Source organism: Notechis scutatus, chromosome 3 (genome assembly GCF_049901735.1).
Source record: "Notechis scutatus isolate UNSWTSFEM ecotype Mainland chromosome 3, rNotScu1.2, whole genome shotgun sequence".
In the NCBI taxonomy this organism is placed as follows: domain Eukaryota; kingdom Metazoa; phylum Chordata; class Lepidosauria; order Squamata; family Elapidae; genus Notechis; species Notechis scutatus.
In genome coordinates, this window is record NC_142011.1 from 35,373,314 (window position 1) to 35,395,277 (window position 21,964).

Sequence of the window (21,964 nt, forward strand, 5' to 3'; positions counted from 1 at the left end):
TTGGGAGTAAACAGGAACCAAGAAATTTTACCTCACCCTATTAACATGTAACCAATTATTATTTGTGAAATAATATGCACATTATTTTTTAAAAAATGGAAGTTCAAAGCAGTTTACATAATAAAAATGCAATTGACAATTAAAAATTAAGTTCCTGAAAAACTGAAAAATCTAATATTAAATCTCTGTTTTAAAAGTATTAATGTCTATCTGTGCCTCCAGATGCTCACAGAGGTTGATAATCCATTAAAGCTTTCCAAACAAGCTGACAAAAGGGTTATGATGTACAAGAGTTTGACCATAATAAATGTGTTACTCCGTAAAATGCCATAAGCTCTTTAGTACAGCTACCCTCTTCAGATCCAGACCATCACAGGACTTTAAGCTGCACAGAGTTTCTCTGAGCCTTAATGGGTTTCATTTCATTGTTGAAGAAGCCATGAATTGGAGTCTTATCTAATGACTGCAGAATTCCCATGGGCACAACCTGAGAGAGGTTGATATGCCTCTTTGGTGTAGTGAATTCAGGTTTTTCTTGAGTTATTACTCTCATCCTATGTCAGCACTTCAACTTTTTATATACAATTTATCAGGATAGATTATGGTCTTCTCTCAATATTACTTGGGAATGAATCACATGAAAAGAAACAAGGCTTCATTCTGAGAAAGCACCTGATAATATGTATAATTGATATTTTTAAAAGGATAAGAGTTAGGTAGGATACTTTTTATACAGCTATGGAAGGGATACTTTACAGTAAATATTTGTTGCTTGTGATTTTTAAAACCATTTCTGCCTCTTTGACTTTTCATTTCCTCTTTTAAAATTTGTTGCACATTTTTCGTTTTAGTTTCCCAATAACCACACTTATTGTGAAGAAAGTTCCAGAAAGGGATAGCTAGTTAAGTTTTGTAAAGAGCTGAGCAGATTCTGAAAGCTATCAAAAGTTTGTTAAAAGTTAGGACAGGATGTAACATTTAATTTAAAAATTGGTAGCAGGAAACCAGAAACCAGAAAGTAATATTAATAGTTTGGAGGGGGAAAACTTGTAGCATCAGGAAAAGGAAACATTGGTGAAGTTCCCATTATAAGTCTAAAGCTTTATCTCCATTATTAGTTCTCTTAATTAGCACTGACATTATTTCATCTGGCATTATCTTACTATTGTAGAACATTCCATACCTGCATGTAGAACTTTAATTTCATGATGTTGTCAGATTTTAAATAATTCTGTTAGAATTTAATCAACTCCTGCTGGTTTGTTATTAGCAATATTTTGTAAGGCCAGGTAGCTTTGTTTTCCAGAATGTTTTATTGTAGCTCTGTGATAAAATATTTTCATGCATTTATGCTTTCACAATCTCTTTTGTTCTGTTTTCCTTTAGAGTTGTGCCACCTCTTTATAGTTCCTTTTCCATAGTATGTGCTTGCCTCTTTGATTTCTGTAATTTTCTTACTTTTAAAAAAAAACAATTTTTTATCCTCATTTTTCTGTTGTCCTTAATTTCTTTGAATTTGTTATTCAGACATAACTCTTTGTCTCTCCCTGTTTTTATCTGGAATTCAGAGTTTAGCTGCACAAATATTCCTGTCTCTGTTGCCATTCATCATATCAGCAGACTGCCATTTTTCTTTTATTTTTGCATTTTTGAACATTTTTGTTTGCTTCATTTTTATTTATGTCTCTGTTTTCAGTGTAGAGTTCTGAGAGCTACTCTGTTTACAATAATTATTCCATTAAAGGTATTTTTCACATTTGTCGCATGTGGAACAATGCTGAGGTTTTATTTTGGTCTGACTATTTTATTTATTTTCTTTAGTTTAAGGTTTAATTTGAAAATAATGTGTAATCTAAGTCCCAAAAAGTAGTAGGCCTTATCTGTGTACATTGAATAGTATTTCTCTGCCTGTGGATCATATAGTTAATGGTTTTAGTGCTGTCCATCTGACCAATAGAAAAATAAAATAAGAAAATCTCATTTAGTTAGCTCACACCTTGAACTTCCACCAACTGTACAGTGACAAATCTTCATTCCACACAAAAAGGATAATTGTTAACAATCCTTGCCCATGCTTTCCAGTATATGTATTTGAGTGTATTTATTTATATAATTTATATTATCAACCATCTCACAAGCAAGTAATTCTGGGAAATAAACAACAAAGTAAAATAATAAATATCCAAAATAATTTTCATTAACAAGTATTAAAAACATTATACTTGTTCTAGTTGTTTGTATAGTTTTTTTTAAACAAAGGGAGATTAATAGCAATGGAGCCACCTCACTAAATCATCTGTCCCTTGGCCTTCCAGGCCTGCTGGTAAAACTAGATCTTGAAGGACTTCCAGAAGCTGAGAACTGATGAAGTTATTCTTATCTTGAGGTGCAGGAGAGAAAATTGCAGCATTGAATGATCTGCAAAAATCTGAACAGCATTTGTATAGCTGCCCATTTTAAAACCCACTCTAGATAGCTTGCATCCCATAAATATATACAATCCTAAAACTTAAAACAATAAAACAGAGAAACGTGGCACTTCAATCCTATTTGTCAGGTGCAACCTACATTCTCATCTTACCTCACCTCTGCTTGGGGTATTGGAGTCAAATCTTGCATTCTCTCCAGAAGGATAAAAGGATAGGAGCACCTTGAAGTGGGAAGAGGGAGTATCATAGGGCAAGGGCTGCAACAGAAAAGGCAACCTTCCAAGGACCCACAAGATGGCAATGTTTAAGGGAAATGATTTGCAATGTGCCTATTTTATCTGCTGCAAGCAAGGCAGTCCTGCAGGTAACTTTGTCCCATGCTATATAGGGCTTTAAAGATATTAGCAACTTGAATTGCACCTGGAAGAAAACTGAGAACCAATGCAACTTGTGGAACAGGAGTAATGGGCAAACCTCAGGGCACCCAACACAGTTCATGTCACTGCATTCTGGACCAGTTGTAACTTCTGGGTGGTCTTCAAGGGAAGCCTCATGTAGTGTGTATTGCAGTAATCCAAGCAGGTTTTTTAGTTATGAAGGTAACTTTATATAATTGAGTGTAATAAATCTGAACTGTTTCTTCCAACATATAAAGTTTCTTCCAACATATAAATAACAAGAAAAAAATCAAGGAAACAGTCAGTTCACTAAAGAGAGAAGATGGCAAGGAAGTAACAGGCAACAGAGAGAACTGCTTAACTCATTCTTTGCATCGGTCTTCATGCAAAAAGAAACTATAGCTCAACCCACCAAAAACATAACTGTAAAAGACAGACCAGAAATAAAAGTTAAAATAAGCAAAAAAAAAAATAGTAAGAGAACACCCATCTGATCTTGATGAAAACAAATCACGGGGGCCTGATGGATTACATCCCAGAGTTTTAAAGGAGCTGGCAGAGGTCATCTCAGAACCACTGCACCATATCTTTCCAAAATCCTGGAGCACCAGGGAACTACCAGAGGACTGGAAAAGAGCTGATGTGGTTCCGATCTTCAAAAAAGGAAAAAAAACACCCAGGAAACTATAGACCAATCAGCCTAACATCAATACCCGGGAAGATACTGGAAAAGATAATAAAAAAACAGATCTACCAACATCTAGAAACAAGTAAAATAATAACTAGCAGTCAGCACGGGTTTGTTAAGAAGAGATCATGCCAAACCAATCTTATTTCATTCTTCAACACAGTGACTAAATTAGTAGACCAGCAAAATACTGTGGACATAATATATTTAGATTTCAGCAAGGCATTCGATAAAGTAGACCACAACCTACTTCTTAGTAAGCTAGAAAAAAGTGGAATAGATAGCACCCCACTAGATGGATTCGCAACTGGCTGGCAAACCGTACTCAAGGAGTAGGCCTTAATGGGTCTAAGTCTACATGGAGGAAAGTAAGCAGTGGGGTGCCACAAGGTTCCGTCTTAGGCCCAGTACTCTTCAATATCTTCATTAACGACTTAGATGAGGGAATAGAAGGGGAACTTACCAAATTTGCAGATGATACTAAGCTGGCAGGAATAGCTAACACCCAAGAAGGTAGGCTCAAGATCCAGATGGATCTTGACAGACTAGAACACTGGGCCATATCTAATAAAATGAAATTCAATATAGAGAAAAGTAAAGTCCTACACTTAGGCAAGAAAAACCAAAAGTACACAAATAGACTGGGTGAAACCAGGCTCAATAGCAGTAACTGTGAGAGGGATCTTGGAGTCTTAGTGGACAACCAGCTAAATATGAGCCAGCGGTGTGCAGCAGCCACCAAAAAAGCTAATGCAATCCTAAATTGTATTAACAGAGGGATACAGTCAAGATCAAGGGAAGTACTAATACCACTCTGTAAAGCCTTAGTAAGACCACACCTAGAGTACTGCATCCAGTTTTGTTCACCACATTACAAAAAAGATGTTGAGACTCTAGAAAAAGTACAGAGAAGAGCAACCAGGATGATTAGGGGACTGGAGGCTAAAACATACAACGAACGGTTGCAGGAACTGAGCTTGGCTAGTCTAGTAAAGAGAAGGACCAGGGGAGACATGATAGCGGTCTTCCAATATTTGAGGGGCTGCCACAGGGAGGAAGGGGTCAAGCTATTTTCTAAAGCTCCTGTAGGCCAGACAAGGAACAATGGATGGAAACTGAACAAGGAGAGATTTAACCTGGAAACAAGGAGAAACTTTCTGACAGTGAGAACAATCAACCAATGGAACAGCTTGCCCTCGGAAGTTGTGGGAGCGCCATCAGTTGAGACTTTCAAGAAGAGATTGGACTGCCATTTGTCAGAAATGGTGTAGGGTCTCCCGCTTGGGCGGGTGTTGGACTAGATGACCTACAAGGTCCCTTCCAACTCTGATTATCTGTATCTGTATCTGAACAAAACCACTGAAATCTTCCAGAAACTTCTCAGTTGTATTGCCATCATTGTTGTCTTAAAAACTTCTGTGAACATAGGTTTTTGTGGGGGAGAGATGACAATATATGCATTATGTCATCATGCGAATACCATCACTTATATAAAGTTCTGTCTGATATCATGATGCTAGGATATAACCACAACCTTTGTATAATGAGATCATTCCAAGCCATTTTAGTATCCTTATGGTTTGCTATAAAAGCTACTCCTAATGAATTGCAAAATTAAAGTATTAGCATGTTGGTAACTCTGCAATAAGATACTTTTCCCAATTACTGTGACTATAGTTGTGGACAGAAGAGAACATATGTTTAGTCTTTTTTTTTTCATGCTTTTAGGACTTGGATTCAGATCGAACTGTTCTGCAAAAAATGAGGAAAGCTGTCAAAGCAGAGCACACGACTGGACAAGGTGGGAATGTAACAAGAAATGGGATGTAGCCAAGGCAGCCAAATCTGGCAGACCAGAATGACATTTCTGTATGTTTAAGGAGGGTTTTTTTTAAAGGACGAATTCATTTAGTTCCTTCTCTCAATTCTTAAAAATACAGGTATCTGGAAATAGATCCTACTTCAGTAAGAATGTTGAATTTAGTAAGGCTGTTTAGAGAGCTAGTTTGGTGTAGTGCAGTGGTGGGATTCAAATTTTTTACTACCAGTTCTGTGGGCGTGACTTGGTGGGCGTGGCAGGGGAAGGATACTGTAAAATCTCCAGTCAGAGGTAGTATTTGTCGGTTCTCCAAACTATTCAAAATTTCCGCTACTGCTTCTCCAGAACTAGTCAGAACCTGCTGAATACCACCTCTGGTGTAGTGATAAAGGCATCAGACTAGAAACTGGGAGACTCTGAGTTCTAGTCCCAGCTTAGGCACGAAGCCAGCTGGGTGACCTTGGGCCAGTCACTCCCTCTCTGCTCTAAGAAGCAGGCAATGGCAAATTATTTCTGAAAGACTTTGCCAAGAAAACTGCAGGCAAGAAGTCAATACTTTCTCAAAGGAACCAAAAAGAGAAAAGGGAGGAGGAGGCAGCTTACACTGAACCATAAATTAGGCAACCGTCTTGTAGTCAACATAAGCCAAGTCCATGACATGCAAGAAAAGAAAAGTTTATTTTATGTTCACACTGGGTAAATATATTGCATAAACTGCCATTTTCAGGTTGGATGCATAGGACTGCTACCTGTCAAATATATTCATTCAGGCATGACAAAGAAATTCAAACTCGGTACATGCCTAGCACTAAGCAGCTCTCCCTTATATTAAACCCTTTTCATTTAGTCCATGAAAAGCTGGTTTCTCTGAGAAGGAGACATTCTAGAATCCTGTGTCAAGCTGTAGATGCAAATGCTACCCACTGCAGACAATCTTGCTGAACTCCATGGAAATTGGCTCTTCACTGATGTTGTGTACATCTTTGTTACATGACTGTTTTGGGTGCAGCAGACTAAATATATGTACTCTGCTTAAAAACACATCTGTGTATGCAAGAAAAAGGCTGGATTCACAAAATAAACTGTGCCACAGTTAAGCTCTATAGCCTGATTTGCACATTAATTATACACTACAATAAGTAAGAATCAAACTTAGTTTATACAATCATAAGCATCACATGTTCACAATTGACACAAATTATATAATTTGCATTTTCGCATGATGATGCCATTGTGGTATCGCTTGCTGTCCTTCTCCCCTGCAGAGATATTCCCACAGTGTGAATCCAGCCAAGCTGTCTGTAATATTCCTTCAAAGAAATTAGATCAAACAAGTACTTTTATAAACAAATTGATCCCAAAAACAAACAGCATAATCATGGACATTACCATGTTATCATCAATTTCTCAAAGAGAAACTTTATTCCAAAAGTGCTCCCTTCACTCCTGAGCAGCTCTCTCTCTGTGACCCGTTTGTCATTACACCTCCTTTCTGTATTTGGATTCCTCTTGCAGATAAATTTCCCATTCAGGAAACATTTGGAAGTCATTAGTTCCAGATGAGAAAAGATGAAGGGATCGTATTTTATTAGAATGCAATCTTCGTTGTAAAGGATTACCATTTGGCAGTCTATAATTCCACATTTGGCAGGGAACTTCAGCTCTTATCTGCCTTTGCCAGCATGGTCAGGAGGACCATTAATGGAACAGAACTGCAGTTCAAAAACTGGAAGACCACATATTCTCTCCTGCTGTGCTTCTTAACAAACAGTTAGTTGTACATCCTTGTCTTCATGCTGCATTCTGCGTCCTTCCCAAAGTACATATCCTTATGCTAAATTCCAGACTATTCCAATACTTTATGTATTCATGTGGGTTTTAGGGCCATTAAAATAAATGAAATGGGTTCCTGCCAATGTTTCCAGATTTTCTTTTATAATACAGCATCGTTTGCCTCAGAAAAAGACATGCAAGAACATTCAAATACCTTTTTTATTTCTGCAGATGTCATTAGCCACTTAGAAGCTCACATTGCTGCCCTGGAGAAATTTTCAGGAAACTATCACAACAGCGGAGATGAAAAGCTGTCTGAAGCTTTTACCACCTTTGCTTCATTTTCACAAGAGCTGCTAGAAGCCATCAAGAGCCTGGTACTGTCCCATCCACCTGCCCTCCCATTTCCTATGCCCTGCTGTTGGGTTTACTGGGCATCGTTTTCCAGCAGCATCTGGAGGACCATGGACAGGTCTCTTGCAGTTTGTCATGATAGCTGACATTAATTGCATTTTAGGAAATCCATTGAGGGGAATCAAATATCTCTCCCTGACCTGTGCAAAATATGACCACAGGTGTCAAGAAATTTACATGGTTAACTAATGTCCTAGTTATAAAAATGGAAAATATGCCTAATACATTTATTCATCATAGGAAGCAGCAGGACATTTTGATGCTTTCCATAAATGGGTAGTCAATTTTTTGTGGACCAAAGCTCACACTCAGCATTTGGGGAACCTGAGACAGGAATAAGGTTGGGGACAAATGTATGAGAATTTTAATTGCAATCTGCATATTTTAAGATTATGCCAGAATTCCCATCAGAACTCCAATTCAATCCTGGTTTTAAAGGTATGCCCTCAAGAGTTTCCCTTCATCTTAATTCCAGCCCAAAGGATTCACTGATTAAAGTCATCTTTAGCTGTTCCAGTTCTGAAGTAATGTTCTCATGATATAATTTTTGCCATGAGTATAATCTGGCATGAAAGCTAATTTGGTGTAGCATTTAAGGCATCACACTAGAAAGCGGGAGACTGGATCTAGTGCCACCTTGGGTTCTTGTCCCAGCTGGGTGACTTTGGGCCAGTCATTTCTCTCAGTTCTAGGAAAGAAGCAATGACAAATCACTTCTGAAAAACCTTGCCAAGAGAAATGCAGGGGCTTGTCCAGGCAGTCTCTGAGAATTGGAGATGATTGAATGGAAATAAAACAAAATGTGGCATACTACACCAATCATTTGGCTGCTGATGTAATCTGGGTTGAGGATCAACCAGCTTCCTATTGGTCCTTTAAATGTAGCTGCAGAAGAGATAGGATACTTGGCTTCTGCAGAAGCATTTGCCCTCAAATGCTCAATCAATCCATTCTGAAGACCTCATTCATCTTACACAGGCTCTTTATATGCACTGATTTGGCGCACTTTTGAAAGAGCAAGGACCTGTCATTAAGGAAGACTAGTTTACACTGCATAGAACATTTGAACCAGGAAAGATAGTGCAGTTTGCCAGCTGTGCACTGCTAGTTTTGTGCCTAATGAGGACTTTAAAAGTTTTCTGGTATTTCTGCTGAGTAGGGGTTTCATGTGGCCATTAATTTTAATACTGGGGGGTCGCAGGCACATCCCATTCCACAGGGTTCTTCTAGATGTTGCTTGTCATGACCCCTTGATGCCAGCACTGCCAGCACTAAGCAAGGGTGGAATTCAATTGTTATCAGTTGCTCCTTCCTATTTCATACCATGTCCCTTTCTCCACACCAGTAAAAAGTTCACTTGGCTACTTTTGGTTAAATGAGACATTTGTTAAGGAGTTTTGCCCCATTTTACAATCTTTCTTGCCACAGTTGTTAAGTGAATCACTGCAATTGATAAGTTAGTAAGATGGTTATTACATCAGTGGCTTCCCCTTTGATTTTGCTATCACATGATCTTGGGACACAGCAACAGTCATAAGTTGCCAAGCATCTGAATTTTGATCACATGATCATGAGGATGCTACCAAGGCCAGAAGTGTGAAAAATTACCATAAGTCATTTTTTCACTGCTGTTGCAAATTTGAACAGTCACTAAATGAACAGTTGTAAATTGAGGATTACCTGTACACTGCTCTGAGACTGGTGTTGCCTGCTTCTATCCTTGTTTTTAAATTCCTGCAGTACTGCTGAATCTGAATGCTTTTAGGGGAGGTTCTTATATCACCTGCCCTGCCTCATAAATAGAATTATGGAGACCAGACATTATAAGAGAACAGCTGCTTGCTAGTCTTGATTCTTCTTAATGTCTATAAACATCACCTGTATGAAAGCATTCCACATAATAGCCCATACTATACTGCATACTTTAATGTAAGTTATTACAACAGTTTTCAATATCCTAAGTGCAAGAGCACTTGTTACATGCCAACTACATAACAAACGTTGTTTTTCAGTTGCTGAGCCTCTATCACAACATTCAGTTTTCTCTGGATTCGCTGGTCAAGGGAGATTTCAAAGGGGTGAGTTGATGCTGGAAATAGATTGTAGAATGTGTATTAAAGCAAGTCATCTGTTTGTGGATTTTCAAAATGTGATTCCACGGTCTCTAAAAGAATCACCCTGTAGTTTCAATAGTTGCTTTCCTATGTTGTAGGATGCAGCTCACACTCTTTATTAGGGACAGCTCTTTTCATCCTATTTCACTCATGACAATATGACAATGACAATCATATGTGCTCAACTTCATAATCCTGAAGTTATTTTCTTGCAAAGTCCCCTTTTACACAGACTACTTTTCTGTTAATTATTTTGGGCAGTTGCGGACACTATTCTTGTTTTCTGAGGAATACAATCAGTTCCAAAGCTGTGGTATTATCAATTAACATTTCATTTGTGAGGAAGTGATAGGAAAAATTACATAATTCCTAAATAAGCAGACGAAACCAACTCAAGGTATTTCTCTATGGATAATTTGAAAATGTCAAGGGTAAGCTTATTTTTAAACTTAAGTTTCAGTTCAGAGGACACAAAACCACAAGGAAGGAAAACTCATATTGGCAGCTTTGAAGTTTTTCTTCCACACTCATCACCAGCAGAGACCGCTTAAAGTTGTCCTTAATTGTTTCAGTTTTAAAATAGTGTTTTTCAGGGGTGGGATTCAAATTTTTTAACAACTGGTTCTGTGGGCGTGGCTTAGTTGGTGGGCGTGGCCAACTCAATATCACTCACATCGAGGCACGCATCTCCTCGCCTGGCCTCTCATGACTGTGGGTATGCTGCAACAGTCATAAGTGTGAAAAATGGTCATAAGTCACTTTTTTCATTGCCATTATAACTTTGAATGGTCACTCCACACAAGCAAAGTACCAGCAAAGGAGGGGGGAAAAAACTCCAGAGAGGTTCCTGAGACAGGAAGTCTAGTCCTGCCAAGAATGTAATAAGGGTTAATGGAGAGGCAGTTTCTGTAAGCAACACCAGAATGTTTCCTTCCTGCTTTCATTACAGGATTAGGCCAGTAATTTCTTCTAACAACCAGTTCTCCAAACTGCTTAGAATGTTAACAACCAGTTCTAGAGAATAGGTGTGAACTGGTAGAATCCCACCCCTGGTGTTTTTCTTCTTATCTGCTGGGCTGTGAATACACTCTAGCATATTTCATCATAGGTATGCTAATGCAGTCTTCAGCTTGGGATCTGCCCAACTCCTTTTTATACTTTAGGCCAGTGTTTCTGTAGTCTGGCTGGTCAGAGGTGCGACGCTAGCATTTTCCTGAGCAGGATAGGGGACCTTGTTTCATGCATTGCATCTTCCTGTACTTGCAAACTATTAGTGGGGGAAGCCAATAGGTACATAAACCTACTGATGTTAGCGTCTACCTGCACTTCTTTTTTCCATCCAGCAGGTTGGAGGGAAAGCAATGGTGGGGAAAATCCACAAATCCCTTGCCTTAACTTCTGCAATAAGTGTATAAAGGTGGCACCTATCACCAACTTCATTGCTGATGCCAGTTAGGGAGACTCCATAGCAGATTGCTCTGGGACCGATTGGGGCAGAACAATGCATTCCAGATTACTTTTATGTCAATTCAAAGACTGGTGGATAACATTTTAATATAGCTTTCTGGAAAAGGGAATTTGGAAAAGCTGATCATCTGAAAGAATTCACTCTCTATGATGCCACACACTATACAAAATTGAAAACGCAACTACAATATTTATTTCATCTGTTGGTAGGTTTTCAAACTCTTTGGAAATGTAGTGGCTCTTTTTTTGTATATTGTTTTCAATACCACGGTTAGAAGAAGGAACCATAGGTCAGGAACGTTTGCAAATATGTAGCCTCAGATTTTATCCCTGATAATCTGAGTTGAAAAGATCAAGTAGGTGTTGCTTCTGTCAGAGAAGGTACTAATTAAGTCTGATGAGTACAGTTAGACATCTTGAGGGTTGGTCATTCCAAACTTCTATTTTAGTAATTGATTATTTGAAACAAAACTTTGTTTAGTACCAATATTGTGCTTAAAGAAGCATAATGATGAAGCATACTGTAAAGTATTATATAAAGGGGAATACTGTCTTAAACACTAATCATGTTAAACAGATTAATTGCAATAGGTAATTTTCTGTATTATTAAAGATAGTTCTAGCAAGTGATAAAAATAAAATTAGGAATCAAGTACATGCAAGCATAATGCATAGATACAGATAATCAACTACATAGACAACTACAGATAAAATAGATGACCAACAGAGCCAAATGGAATTAATTGAGGAAAAATTGTGGTGTATTGTACAAACAGTACAATGGTATTTAGCAATATTCAGAAAAATAGAATCTGATTGTTCTGATAATAACTGAAGGGAAAGGGACTCAGAGCAATTGGAATGCTTGACACACAAACTCATACATGTTAACAGAATAGCTTAGCAATGTAAAATTATTTGGGAGTAGAAAAATAGAACAAAAGATCAAACGCAGCATTAAAGTGTTGCTTCCTCTCTCAATAGGATTTTAAAAAGCCTTTTGAAAAAGCTTGGAAAGACTATGAAAGCAAACTGTAAGTTGGTTTCATATTATCTTCTTTAGAAAACTAACACTACTTTATTTTGAGGTTATTTTATTAAAATACCTAACATTGCTTTTTCTCTACTTGAGTGCAAAGATAGAGAAAGAAAAGCGCGAGCTGGCAAAACAATATGGAATGGTGAGGACAGAGGTTGCTGGAGGAGAGATTGCGGAGGAGATGGAAAAAGAGCGAAGGATGTTCCAGTTACATATGTGTGAGGTGAGGCAGGCAGATGGTGAAGTTTCTTCTCAGGAAGGAGGTCCTGAGCCTGTCTCTATTTCAGCTTAGGCAGGACTCTGAGCATGATCCCTCTGAAATGGGTGAGAATCTATTAACTCCATCCCGTGGAATTGTTGGTACTCTCTGAGCTTGGCTGTTTTGGAAGTTCAATACACAGCTAGGTAATATCTTCAGTGCTAGAAGGGAATGGGCTTATATCTTCCTCCTGGCTTGGTTTTCACAGGCTGTGGACCTGGTTCCCGCTCCACCAGGCACCACAACCTTGGATCTTCTCGCTCCCTGTCACAACTTACTTCATTTATCTTTTCTGAAGATTGCCTCTAGGAAAGAGAAATGGCCGATCTGCCATGTGGCCTTGCTATACTCTACAGAGGCCTCATGGTGTTGTCCCAGTAGTGGGCATCATTTTGGGAGCAGCAAAATTCTTGGATTGTGAGAATTGTGCCTGCTTCCAAACTGGTGCCCACTTCCAGGAAAGCACCATCTGGCCTCTGTATAGTATAAGAAGGCTGCATAGCAATTTGGATGGTTCTTTTTCTAAAAGATAGGCATGATTGGGGGAGAGAAGTCCAAGGGTGTGGGAAGCTTGCAAGGAGAGCCTCGGGAGACTGGGGAGGCCCTGACAAGTCAGGAATCAGGTGGATAAGCTGGGAGGTGCTACACTGTGAGCCTGGGCCCCTGAGGCATCCCATGCTCCACTTAATGAACTGCATAATGACCACCATGGGGAGAGCCAGGGTTGTGGTCATTAAGGAAGCCAATCATGTGTGTCACTTAATAACCTCCACAATGGATGGCCATAATTCTGGGCTCAGTTGTGGTCATAAGTTGAGGACTATCTGTAGTGGGTTTCAAAAAGCAGGGGAGGTAATACACAGTTGCAATGAAGAGGCGAAGTGGCAAAAATCACTTCCTGTTTTGTGCCCAATTTCCTCTTCAAATTGAAGACATATCTTCAGTTGATATAGGAGAATCTAGAGCCAACTCTTTTAATTGTTTCCAATAAATTAAGTTTGTTTTTAATTTGTGAATATATATCCTTCAATTCCTTTAACATTGGGACCTTCATTTTTAAAGCATCATTCAGTCTCTGAGAATGTACAATACTTCCATTATTTGCTAAAATTCAAGTATAGTTATTCTGAGCTTAATTCTACCATAGTACCATAATCACCACTATGTAGCAATTAATTTTTTTGCTGCTAGCTATTGGAAATAAGTTTATCCTAATACTTGGGAACTATAAATGTAACATTTGGTTTAGCTAGTGTAAACACCTTTGTAAACTCTGCCTTTCATAGAATTTAAAAGACAGATCATAAAAATAAATTTGAATTACTTCAACACAAGTAAAATCATCTTTGAGTTTATGTAAAGCAAAGATTATCATAATTCTTTGTGCATGAGTTAAAAAGAAAGAATTGCAAAGTGTAACTTAGCACTCAAGAATAGAGGAGGGCTAAGCAAACAAACAATAATGTAGCTCAAAAAGTCAGCTATGTAACCTTTTCCTCCAGTACCTAATTAAAGTGAACGAGCTTAAAACCAAGAAAGGAGTTGACTTGCTGCAGAATAACATCAAGCACTGCAACTCCCAGTTCAAGTAAGTGCTGTCTATTTTCTACCTTTTCATTCTTCACAATTCTCTTGGCACCAAAGATAATAGGACAGTTTAAATACAAATTTCTTGTTCCACAAACCTTTGTAAATGTGAATCTATGGCCTAAATATATTTTATCCTATATTGTACATTTTACTCTATTATGGGTAAGCAATCTGATCCTTGCAAATCTTCATTTCCATTTCCATTTTTTTCTTACTATTGCCTGAACTCTAAAACACAGAATATAGTCTGTTGCAAAACGAACAGGTTAGGCACTTCTCATAACCCATATTTTTATGTTGGCTTTTGCCGGCCCTGTTAATTTTTCTACCCTTTGGAAGGGGAGAGATGTTGCTGTAAATTGTTTGGGATTAAGACAAATGAAAAACGGTATATCAATATTTATTTTAAATTCTAAATGCCGGCCTTTTGTTTTTACCACTACATTAAATAAACCAATTATTTAAAAATCTTTGAACTATGCAAGAACAATTGCAAAGGGCATCCACTCAAAATCCAGTTGGAACCAGTTGCTCTGTTTGAGTTTCCACCAGTTTCAAAATGACTTGTGAAGACAGTAGAGGAGTGGAATGGAGTGTCCATTTTTAAAAAAATGTGGGTGATATAATATTTCAATGCTGTAAACAACAACAACAACACTAATAATAGCAGTAGTGTTAATCATAGAAGCGTAGCAATGTTGCTTCTCCTGAAAGGAAATTGTGTGATGGATAGGTACTTAGGTCAGTAGGTTTTTGTCTACTATGCATGGAAAAGGAAGCATTTGAGAGTTGTGTTTCCCCACCTCCAGTTTCAAATGGGCTTGCCTATTCTATCATTTCATTCTGTTTTATATATAAACTGTTCCTCCACCTATAAGAATGGGTAACAATTGAAGTAATCCAATGAAACACAGGTAAAGCAACAACAATATTTCTATAAATTTTTCAGCCAGCATCTGAAAACTGTGAAGAGATATATTTCTAGCTTCCATTCCTGGATAGTGAGCCTGAAAGGGGCTCTTCCAAATGAGATCCTTACAGCAATTCAAATCCTGGACCTCATCATTCTCATGGTTACATCTGGGAGCTGAACTGATTTCATACTAGCATTATCACAATATTATATACTGTAGTTTTACTTGAGCATTAGAGACCTTCTGGATAGTCAATTACTCACTCTTGCTTTACTGTGCCTCTAATGAATCACCCACTGATGGGTGATTCATTATCTCATCTCTTCCCACTTCCCATCTTCTTTCTACTGCTCAAGCATCATTTTCAACATACTGAGGTCAGCAGTTGTGATGGTAATTGTGGAAAGACAGTAGTGTTGTAGTAATATTGATGTGAAAGAGTCCAATGGTGTGAACTGAACATATATATTTTTACTTTGGTTTCGTGATATTTTTATATCAGTTTCTTCCAGAAATGTTTAAAGGCAACAGAGAAGCACAAGGAATTTATAGAGAAACTAACTCCTGAGCTACAGAGTGTGAGTATACAATATGAAATTGATAGGCCAAAATTTCACATCAGGTTAAAACACAGTGTGAAGTACATAAACAGACATGAGTTCTGTCAAGTCTTAAGCTTACACACACAGAAACAAAATGCTTTTCAAAGAGAAGTACAAAGTTTTCACTCTACTTTTAGTTAATCAGATTCTTTGTTGTATTTGGCATAACTAAGGTTTGAATTAGTAAGCTATCTCCAGATATCATATTTTGAAGTTAGTTTGTTTGAACATAATATAACTAATAGTAATAGCAGTTTGTCTGGATGGGGAATTCTGGCAGTTGAAGTCCACACATCTGAAAGTTGCAGAGGTTGAAAAACACTGTTCTTAATAACATAACAAAAACAAAAGCTTACATTTCCAAAATCCTTCTACCCTTGTAAAAAGTGTAGGAAAGAGCCTATCCACTTAGCCTAATGTGGATTTTCATTCTCATTCTGGCTTTTCATTCTCATGCATGCTGCATTATTACAGTTTCACAAAACCTGAAGTCCTGGGCATGCAGCCTCCACATTAAACACTTGGAAGTTCACATGTGTAAAGGGATTGGAGGTTGTAACTTAGTTTCAAGAAGGGAATTATTGAACGATTATGATTTGAGAATATTATGTTTATTTTTAATATAAAATGAAATAAAATTTATCTTCTGTCCTAATGCATCGATTTTGTGCAGCCTCTAGCTAGAGTGGACATGCTAAATATGTAGAGTTCTGCACTATGTGTACCATATTATACCATGCAGGTATGCAACACTGATATTGGGAAACAGCCAAGCAGGCAAAGAGAGGGGGATCAAGCGGGGAATTAGCCTTGAGTTGTTACTCAGCTGCAAGATACCTAGCCCTAACCACCCCTCTAAGTTCCATGGACAATATAAATTTGTACACAAGAGAAGGCAAACAGACTGGGAAATTCCTGTAGTATAAGTGGAATAAAATAAAATAATTAGCTTGAAACACTATATGTGGGCACTTGATTGTTTGTGCCTAACATCTGGTGAGGTAAACTTTCAGCAACAGGTTGAAGGTTCCACAAAGTCCTCCACCCTAAAATCACATTCAACCAGTTTCTTGAATGTATCTTTAAGGAAGTGCATATGTATTCAAATACTAATTGGATGGTTTGTAGCCATATCCATAACAGATACTTCCAACTTAATAATTAAGTTCAGCATAAAAGGTAAAATGGTTCCATGGAAAGACATGTAACTTGGTCCTTTGACCTTCCAGAAGGGTATTAAAGCTTGATTTTGCCAATTGGCTTGGGTCCCCAAGGGGTGCACTCTCTGCAGGAGCTGGTTGATGGGGTAAGAAGACGTCATCTCTATAATAATCTATAAACTGTCCACAGTCGACTTATTGGGGAGGTGGGTGGCATATAAATTTAATAAATAATAAATAAACTTACTTTCCTTCTGGACAGATTTTATATGCTGTATTGTGTAGTCTGAATATCTCACTTTAATCTTAACCTAATCCCTTTCAAGTACGTGGAACAGTGAAGAGGCATAATTTCAAATGGCAACTGAATACAATACCAGTCAGACTTGGAACAAATGGTGTTAGCATTAAATTTGTTATCTTAACTGGGATTAAAATTGCTGTTAATATTGTGGAGACTTCCTGGAGACTTGGGCAGCATAGAAAGAAATGCCAACTGAAAGTATTTTGCAGCAAACACAAAAACAACTTATGTGTTTGATGGAATGTTTTTGTGATGCATTTTAGATGAAGTCAAAGCAGGAAGAAGAGAAGAAGCAGTTATGTTCCCTTCGGGATCAGCTCAAAGCAGCATTGCAGTTGGAGCCCAGAGAGGTAAAACTAGGGACAGTACATCCAATTTTGCTATAGAGAAATAGCAAAATTTCTCTATACAGCAGGTACCTGATGAAATATTCTTAGAAATCCTTTTTTAACGACTAAAAGGAAGAATTGATTGGGGAAAGGCAATTTACCATGTGTATGAGCACAGTTTCTGCCAATCTGCCTTTGCTTCTGTCAATTCTTCAATTTTATGGAAGATAATTTGGTTTCAAAATTCCTTCAAAGAAGAAGAGAGCTTCAGGAAATACTCACAGATGGAGTGTTCCTGTATTTATATAATTATAGGGAGCTGCATATATATATATAGATGGGTGGATGTGGTCATGTCTCTTGTATTAATTGTACAGTTTTCTCTCCAATGTCCTGTATCCTCCCTTCAATTAAATCTCAAAGGAACACAGTGTGAAGGAGCTACTCCCACAAGGCTTTTTTTAAATAGTAGCAGCAGTACTGCTGTCCTGCCTAATGAAAAGTTGTTTTCATGAGAAAATGTTGGAAAAATTTTCTTTCCATGGGGAAATTCAAAAAAGCCCCCATCCAATATGTCTATCCCAAAATTTAGTGCAGAATGTCACAAAGCCCTTTGATATTTCATGCTTTGATGTGAAATAGAATGTCCATTACATTGTTCTAAGAGGAAAGTTCATAGTAAGAAAAGGTGCCAAGATAGCCTATCACAGGGCTAAAAAAATATTTGGCCAAGAATAATAACTGCCCAGCTTTCAATTTCATCTGCTAACTTTGGAGGAGTTCTGATTAAAAGAAAAGATGGGGCCAGCAAAATCAGGCCATTATATCAAATCAGTGTTTCTTAACTTTGGTAACTTTAAGATGTATGGATTTCAGCTTCCAGAAATCCAATTCTACAGATCTTAAAGTTGCTAAGGTTGAGAAACATTATACTAGATTGATCTTTCCATGCTTCAACAAGTATTGCTGCAGATAATTCATTGCTATTGCGGGCTTAGCATTTTCTGGGTAAATGTGCTGAACTTGTGCCCAAAGCAATTTTTAAAAAAATATGAATCACTGGGAAAAGAGAAGATACACTTATGATTAAATAGTTGAAAGGTTTTGTGCAGCAAATGGATTACATTATCTGTTGATCTAGAGAACAGACCAAGAATCAATGGGTGAAAATGGCAAGGAAGCAAAGGCTATATTTTAAGAGGATCTGATGGTAAGAGGATTTTGCAGTATGGTGAACTCAATGGCTGGATGATTGCCAGGGATTCTATGGCTCCATATTGGATTGAGCAGAAAGGTGGAATCAATGTCCATCTAACTATTTCCAACTCAATATTTCTAATTTTGAGATCATAGTCTAATGGACCTTAGATTTTTTGCATTCTTGCTTATTGCTGTTTTTAATTACATTTTAAATATATGCATTTGTTTTCCAGCAGAATTCTGTGAGCAAACCAGTGAGGTATAGTATGCATCAGCTCCGGGGAAATAAACAGTATGGCACAGAGAGATCTGGGAGCCTCTTAAAGAAAAGTGATGGGTAAGTAATGCAATGATTTCATCCTTAGCAACTGCAAATATATTTTAAAGACAACAAAACTTAAAGCAAAACAACTATTTAATTACTGCCTCTCTTTCTCTATTAAGTGCCTGGGTTGTGACTATTTCTCTTGTAAGTTGCCTTGGAAATATTGTTTTTTGAAAGCAGAGTATGAATTACTAAAAAGAAACCATCAATTGTTTTCCAGGCAAAAATTTAGTGTCTAAAACTATCTGTCATTTATCTAATGCTTATAAATAAGCTTTTGGTTAAATTTCAACAGATGGAATTAGAAGGAGAGGTCCATGTGAGTTTTGCATACTTTCATGCTCACTTAAGTCTTGGAGTACATCATAACATTTAGTTACAAAAAATAAATATCATTTGATTTTCGTACAGTCTGATAAAATGCAGATTAATAAGTTATGTATGTTAAAGCTTCCTTACACATATATCCTTAAATAAAACAATTTAATTCATATTAATCTTAATTATTAAAGTTGTTTACTGGGGGTTACCAGATGTCTGGCAAAAAGGAGGATGTATCGTGTTTGGCTTCCTATTTTTCCTCTGGCAGGCATAGCCTTAAAATCAAATATTCTACCTTTTTGGGTCTCTTGATTTTTTATTATTATTTTGGACTGTTTCACAGCCATAGTATTTCAAATATTTATATATTATGACTTTGTAAATTGATTGCTTCTTTCTTTACCTCACTTGATAGATTCAACAGTCTAGAATTACATTATTTATTTTCCAATGTCAGAAATTGACTTCAACCAAGGGCCTTCAAATCTATGATCACTCTAGTCTGTAGATCACATGACTCGTCATACATTTCTGTGTGAAATTTGAATGGAGTAGCGCTGCATATTCTATGTTATTGCTAACATGTGTTCTTGAAATTAAAATTGGTTGTAAAAATATAATGAAAATATGATTTCCTATACATCTAGACTATGAGTGTCAAACTCGCGATGTCACGTTGTTGTCATGTGACATATCTTGACTTCCCCCCCTTCGTTAAACCACAGGTGGGCGTCGCCAGCACATGACACATCCAGGGCAGCGAGTTTGACACTCCTGATCTAGACCTAGGTAAAAAGAATTTGCAGTTTTTCACTGTAATTTTGAGTGTGGATGCCAAGAAAATTAAACAGTTAGTGTGCCCTCCAGTTAGTCCATGTCCTCCCTTGCCTGTTCAGATATCTAATGGCCCAAAGTACGTTTCAAGGTCTAACTAGCTTAAACCTTAACTTAAGTCTGACTCATACATTTGTAAGATGGGTCTTTTTTTAGCTGCCATCTTTCTGGCATAGGAGAGAGAACTTCCTTTTTTGCTCCCAGATTTCGGAATGCATTCTCTTGGAAGCTGGGTTTTCTCAGCATCCAGAATATATTTATTGACTGTTAATTTCTTTCTACTAAGGTAATAATGCCTTTTGCATATATTGTTCATTTTTTTAAATGGACTGGCTGCCTTTTCGGCTTTGCCTGAAAAGCAAGGGAGGGTATAAAAGAACTAAATAAATCCATTTATTATAGTGTCTCAGCCCAATTGTAGACGATTCACCTTTCTCCAAAAGTGATTCCATGCTCTGCAGAATTGAAGAAGGCCTTTTCCAGAGGACTCTTTTTCCAGAGAACTCCTGTAGAAAGAAAGGAAATAGTGGGAAACATTATTTCCATGAATACTTTTAAGTTCATTTAAATTATAGTTACGTTCCAACCTTTTGTTTGATCTGACCATCTGATATACTCTTATGCCATGGTGGTTGGAATTAATACTTTATGTGTAAGTGGTTAGTTCTTCAATAACTTAAAATGTTATCTTTTAACTTTTAAATAAAAATATCCTATTTTTATATTTCAGCTTAAGGAAAGTCTGGCAGAAGAGAAAGTGCACAGTCAGGAATGGCTATTTTACCATTTCACACAGTACAGTATGCATTTTACTTCCAGTATTGGGATGTTTCTCTTAAAACAAAACTCTCAACAAAGTGAAGCTATTGTTTATACTTTGGAGTTCCTCTATGTCTTTATTTTATGGAATAAATAAATTTATATACCTGAAAGAGCAGGTCTACAACTTGGGTCTTCCTGGACTCATGGATCAGCAGATGGAGGATGTGGCCAGTCAGGACCTTGCCCAGTTTTAGCTAATATATCATTTGCAGCGTTACTTGAGATCTGATTACAGTATTGACTTCTTTCCTCCTGGAACTGCTCAACCTAACACCAATTGCTTCTCCATTGGTCTTCTGCCCAGCCTTTCCCCAGAAACCCTTCCTTTCTCTTTTGAATCTTGGATGAATTACTGCCAGCTGGATTTCTCCTTCCCATTCTTAGATCTTGAGATGTCTCATCCCTTTAGGTCTTTATTTCCCTTCTTTGAGGGCTGCCACCTGTGGACCTTTCTTCCCCCTTTCCAACTAGGAAGTGACAATTCCTCTGCATACTCAACTTCTCTCTTCAACTTTTCTTTCCGGACCCTCTGTTCACTTCATGCACACACATTTTCTCTCCTCTTCTTGTTATATTCCAACATACTTCATCTGACCCTCTATAAAATATGACAGCTCTATAACATGAGGATTTAGCTCAAATGATGCTGCTTAGGATACTAGTTAAATGCTATTGAAACTGATGTACATTTCCTTTTTCTATGGTTAATTAGTTAAATCGTCTTCCGGTGAAGCTGAATTTGCTCACTTGTCAAGTTAAACCAAATGCGGATGACAAGAAGTGTTTTGATCTTATTTCACGTGAGTTCTGTTAAGTTCATCTCAGACTGGAGTCATTAACTAAGTATCATCCAGATATTTGACTTTATTTCTCACTAGTCTCAGTAAACATGGCAATGATTATGGGAATTGTTGCTCAAAGTATCTAAAATTCACCTGGTTGCTTGTTGCTGATGAAATGATTGTTAGATACTTGTAATTTATCTCATGAGTATCTTGTATCTGGGTAACCACCTTGTCTTCTCTTCCCTCTCCCCATTCAAATTGAAATCATACATCAGTTTAGCCATGCCATGCATCTGACAAAATGAACTGAAGTTCATGAAAACTTGTGTCTTTTAATATATATTTTTAATTATGGAAAAAGTGCTACCAGATCCTTCC

General features: G+C 37.4%; 1 protein-coding gene across 2 annotated transcripts in view; it reads left to right on the top strand.

The window, feature by feature from the left end:
• The window catches only part of LOC113428192 (arf-GAP with SH3 domain, ANK repeat and PH domain-containing protein 1-like), a 47,412-nt gene that overhangs the window by 583 nt on the left and 24,865 nt on the right, over positions 1 to 21,964 (top strand). Inside the window, exons 2-12 of one of the 2 annotated variants that reach the window (XM_087959496.1) lie at positions 5,244 to 5,316; positions 7,339 to 7,484; positions 9,534 to 9,599; positions 12,087 to 12,136; positions 12,235 to 12,364; positions 13,903 to 13,988; positions 15,407 to 15,482; positions 17,234 to 17,320; positions 18,733 to 18,836; positions 20,710 to 20,779; positions 21,514 to 21,601. In XM_087959496.1, coding sequence (XP_087815622.1) covers positions 5,244 to 5,316; positions 7,339 to 7,484; positions 9,534 to 9,599; positions 12,087 to 12,136; positions 12,235 to 12,364; positions 13,903 to 13,988; positions 15,407 to 15,482; positions 17,234 to 17,320; positions 18,733 to 18,836; positions 20,710 to 20,779; positions 21,514 to 21,601 — 976 coding nt within the window. The remainder of the gene's footprint in view (positions 1 to 5,243; positions 5,317 to 7,338; positions 7,485 to 9,533; positions 9,600 to 12,086; positions 12,137 to 12,234; positions 12,365 to 13,902; positions 13,989 to 15,406; positions 15,483 to 17,233; positions 17,321 to 18,732; positions 18,837 to 20,709; positions 20,780 to 21,513; positions 21,602 to 21,964) is intronic. The other variant, XM_087959497.1, reaches the window with a different exon arrangement.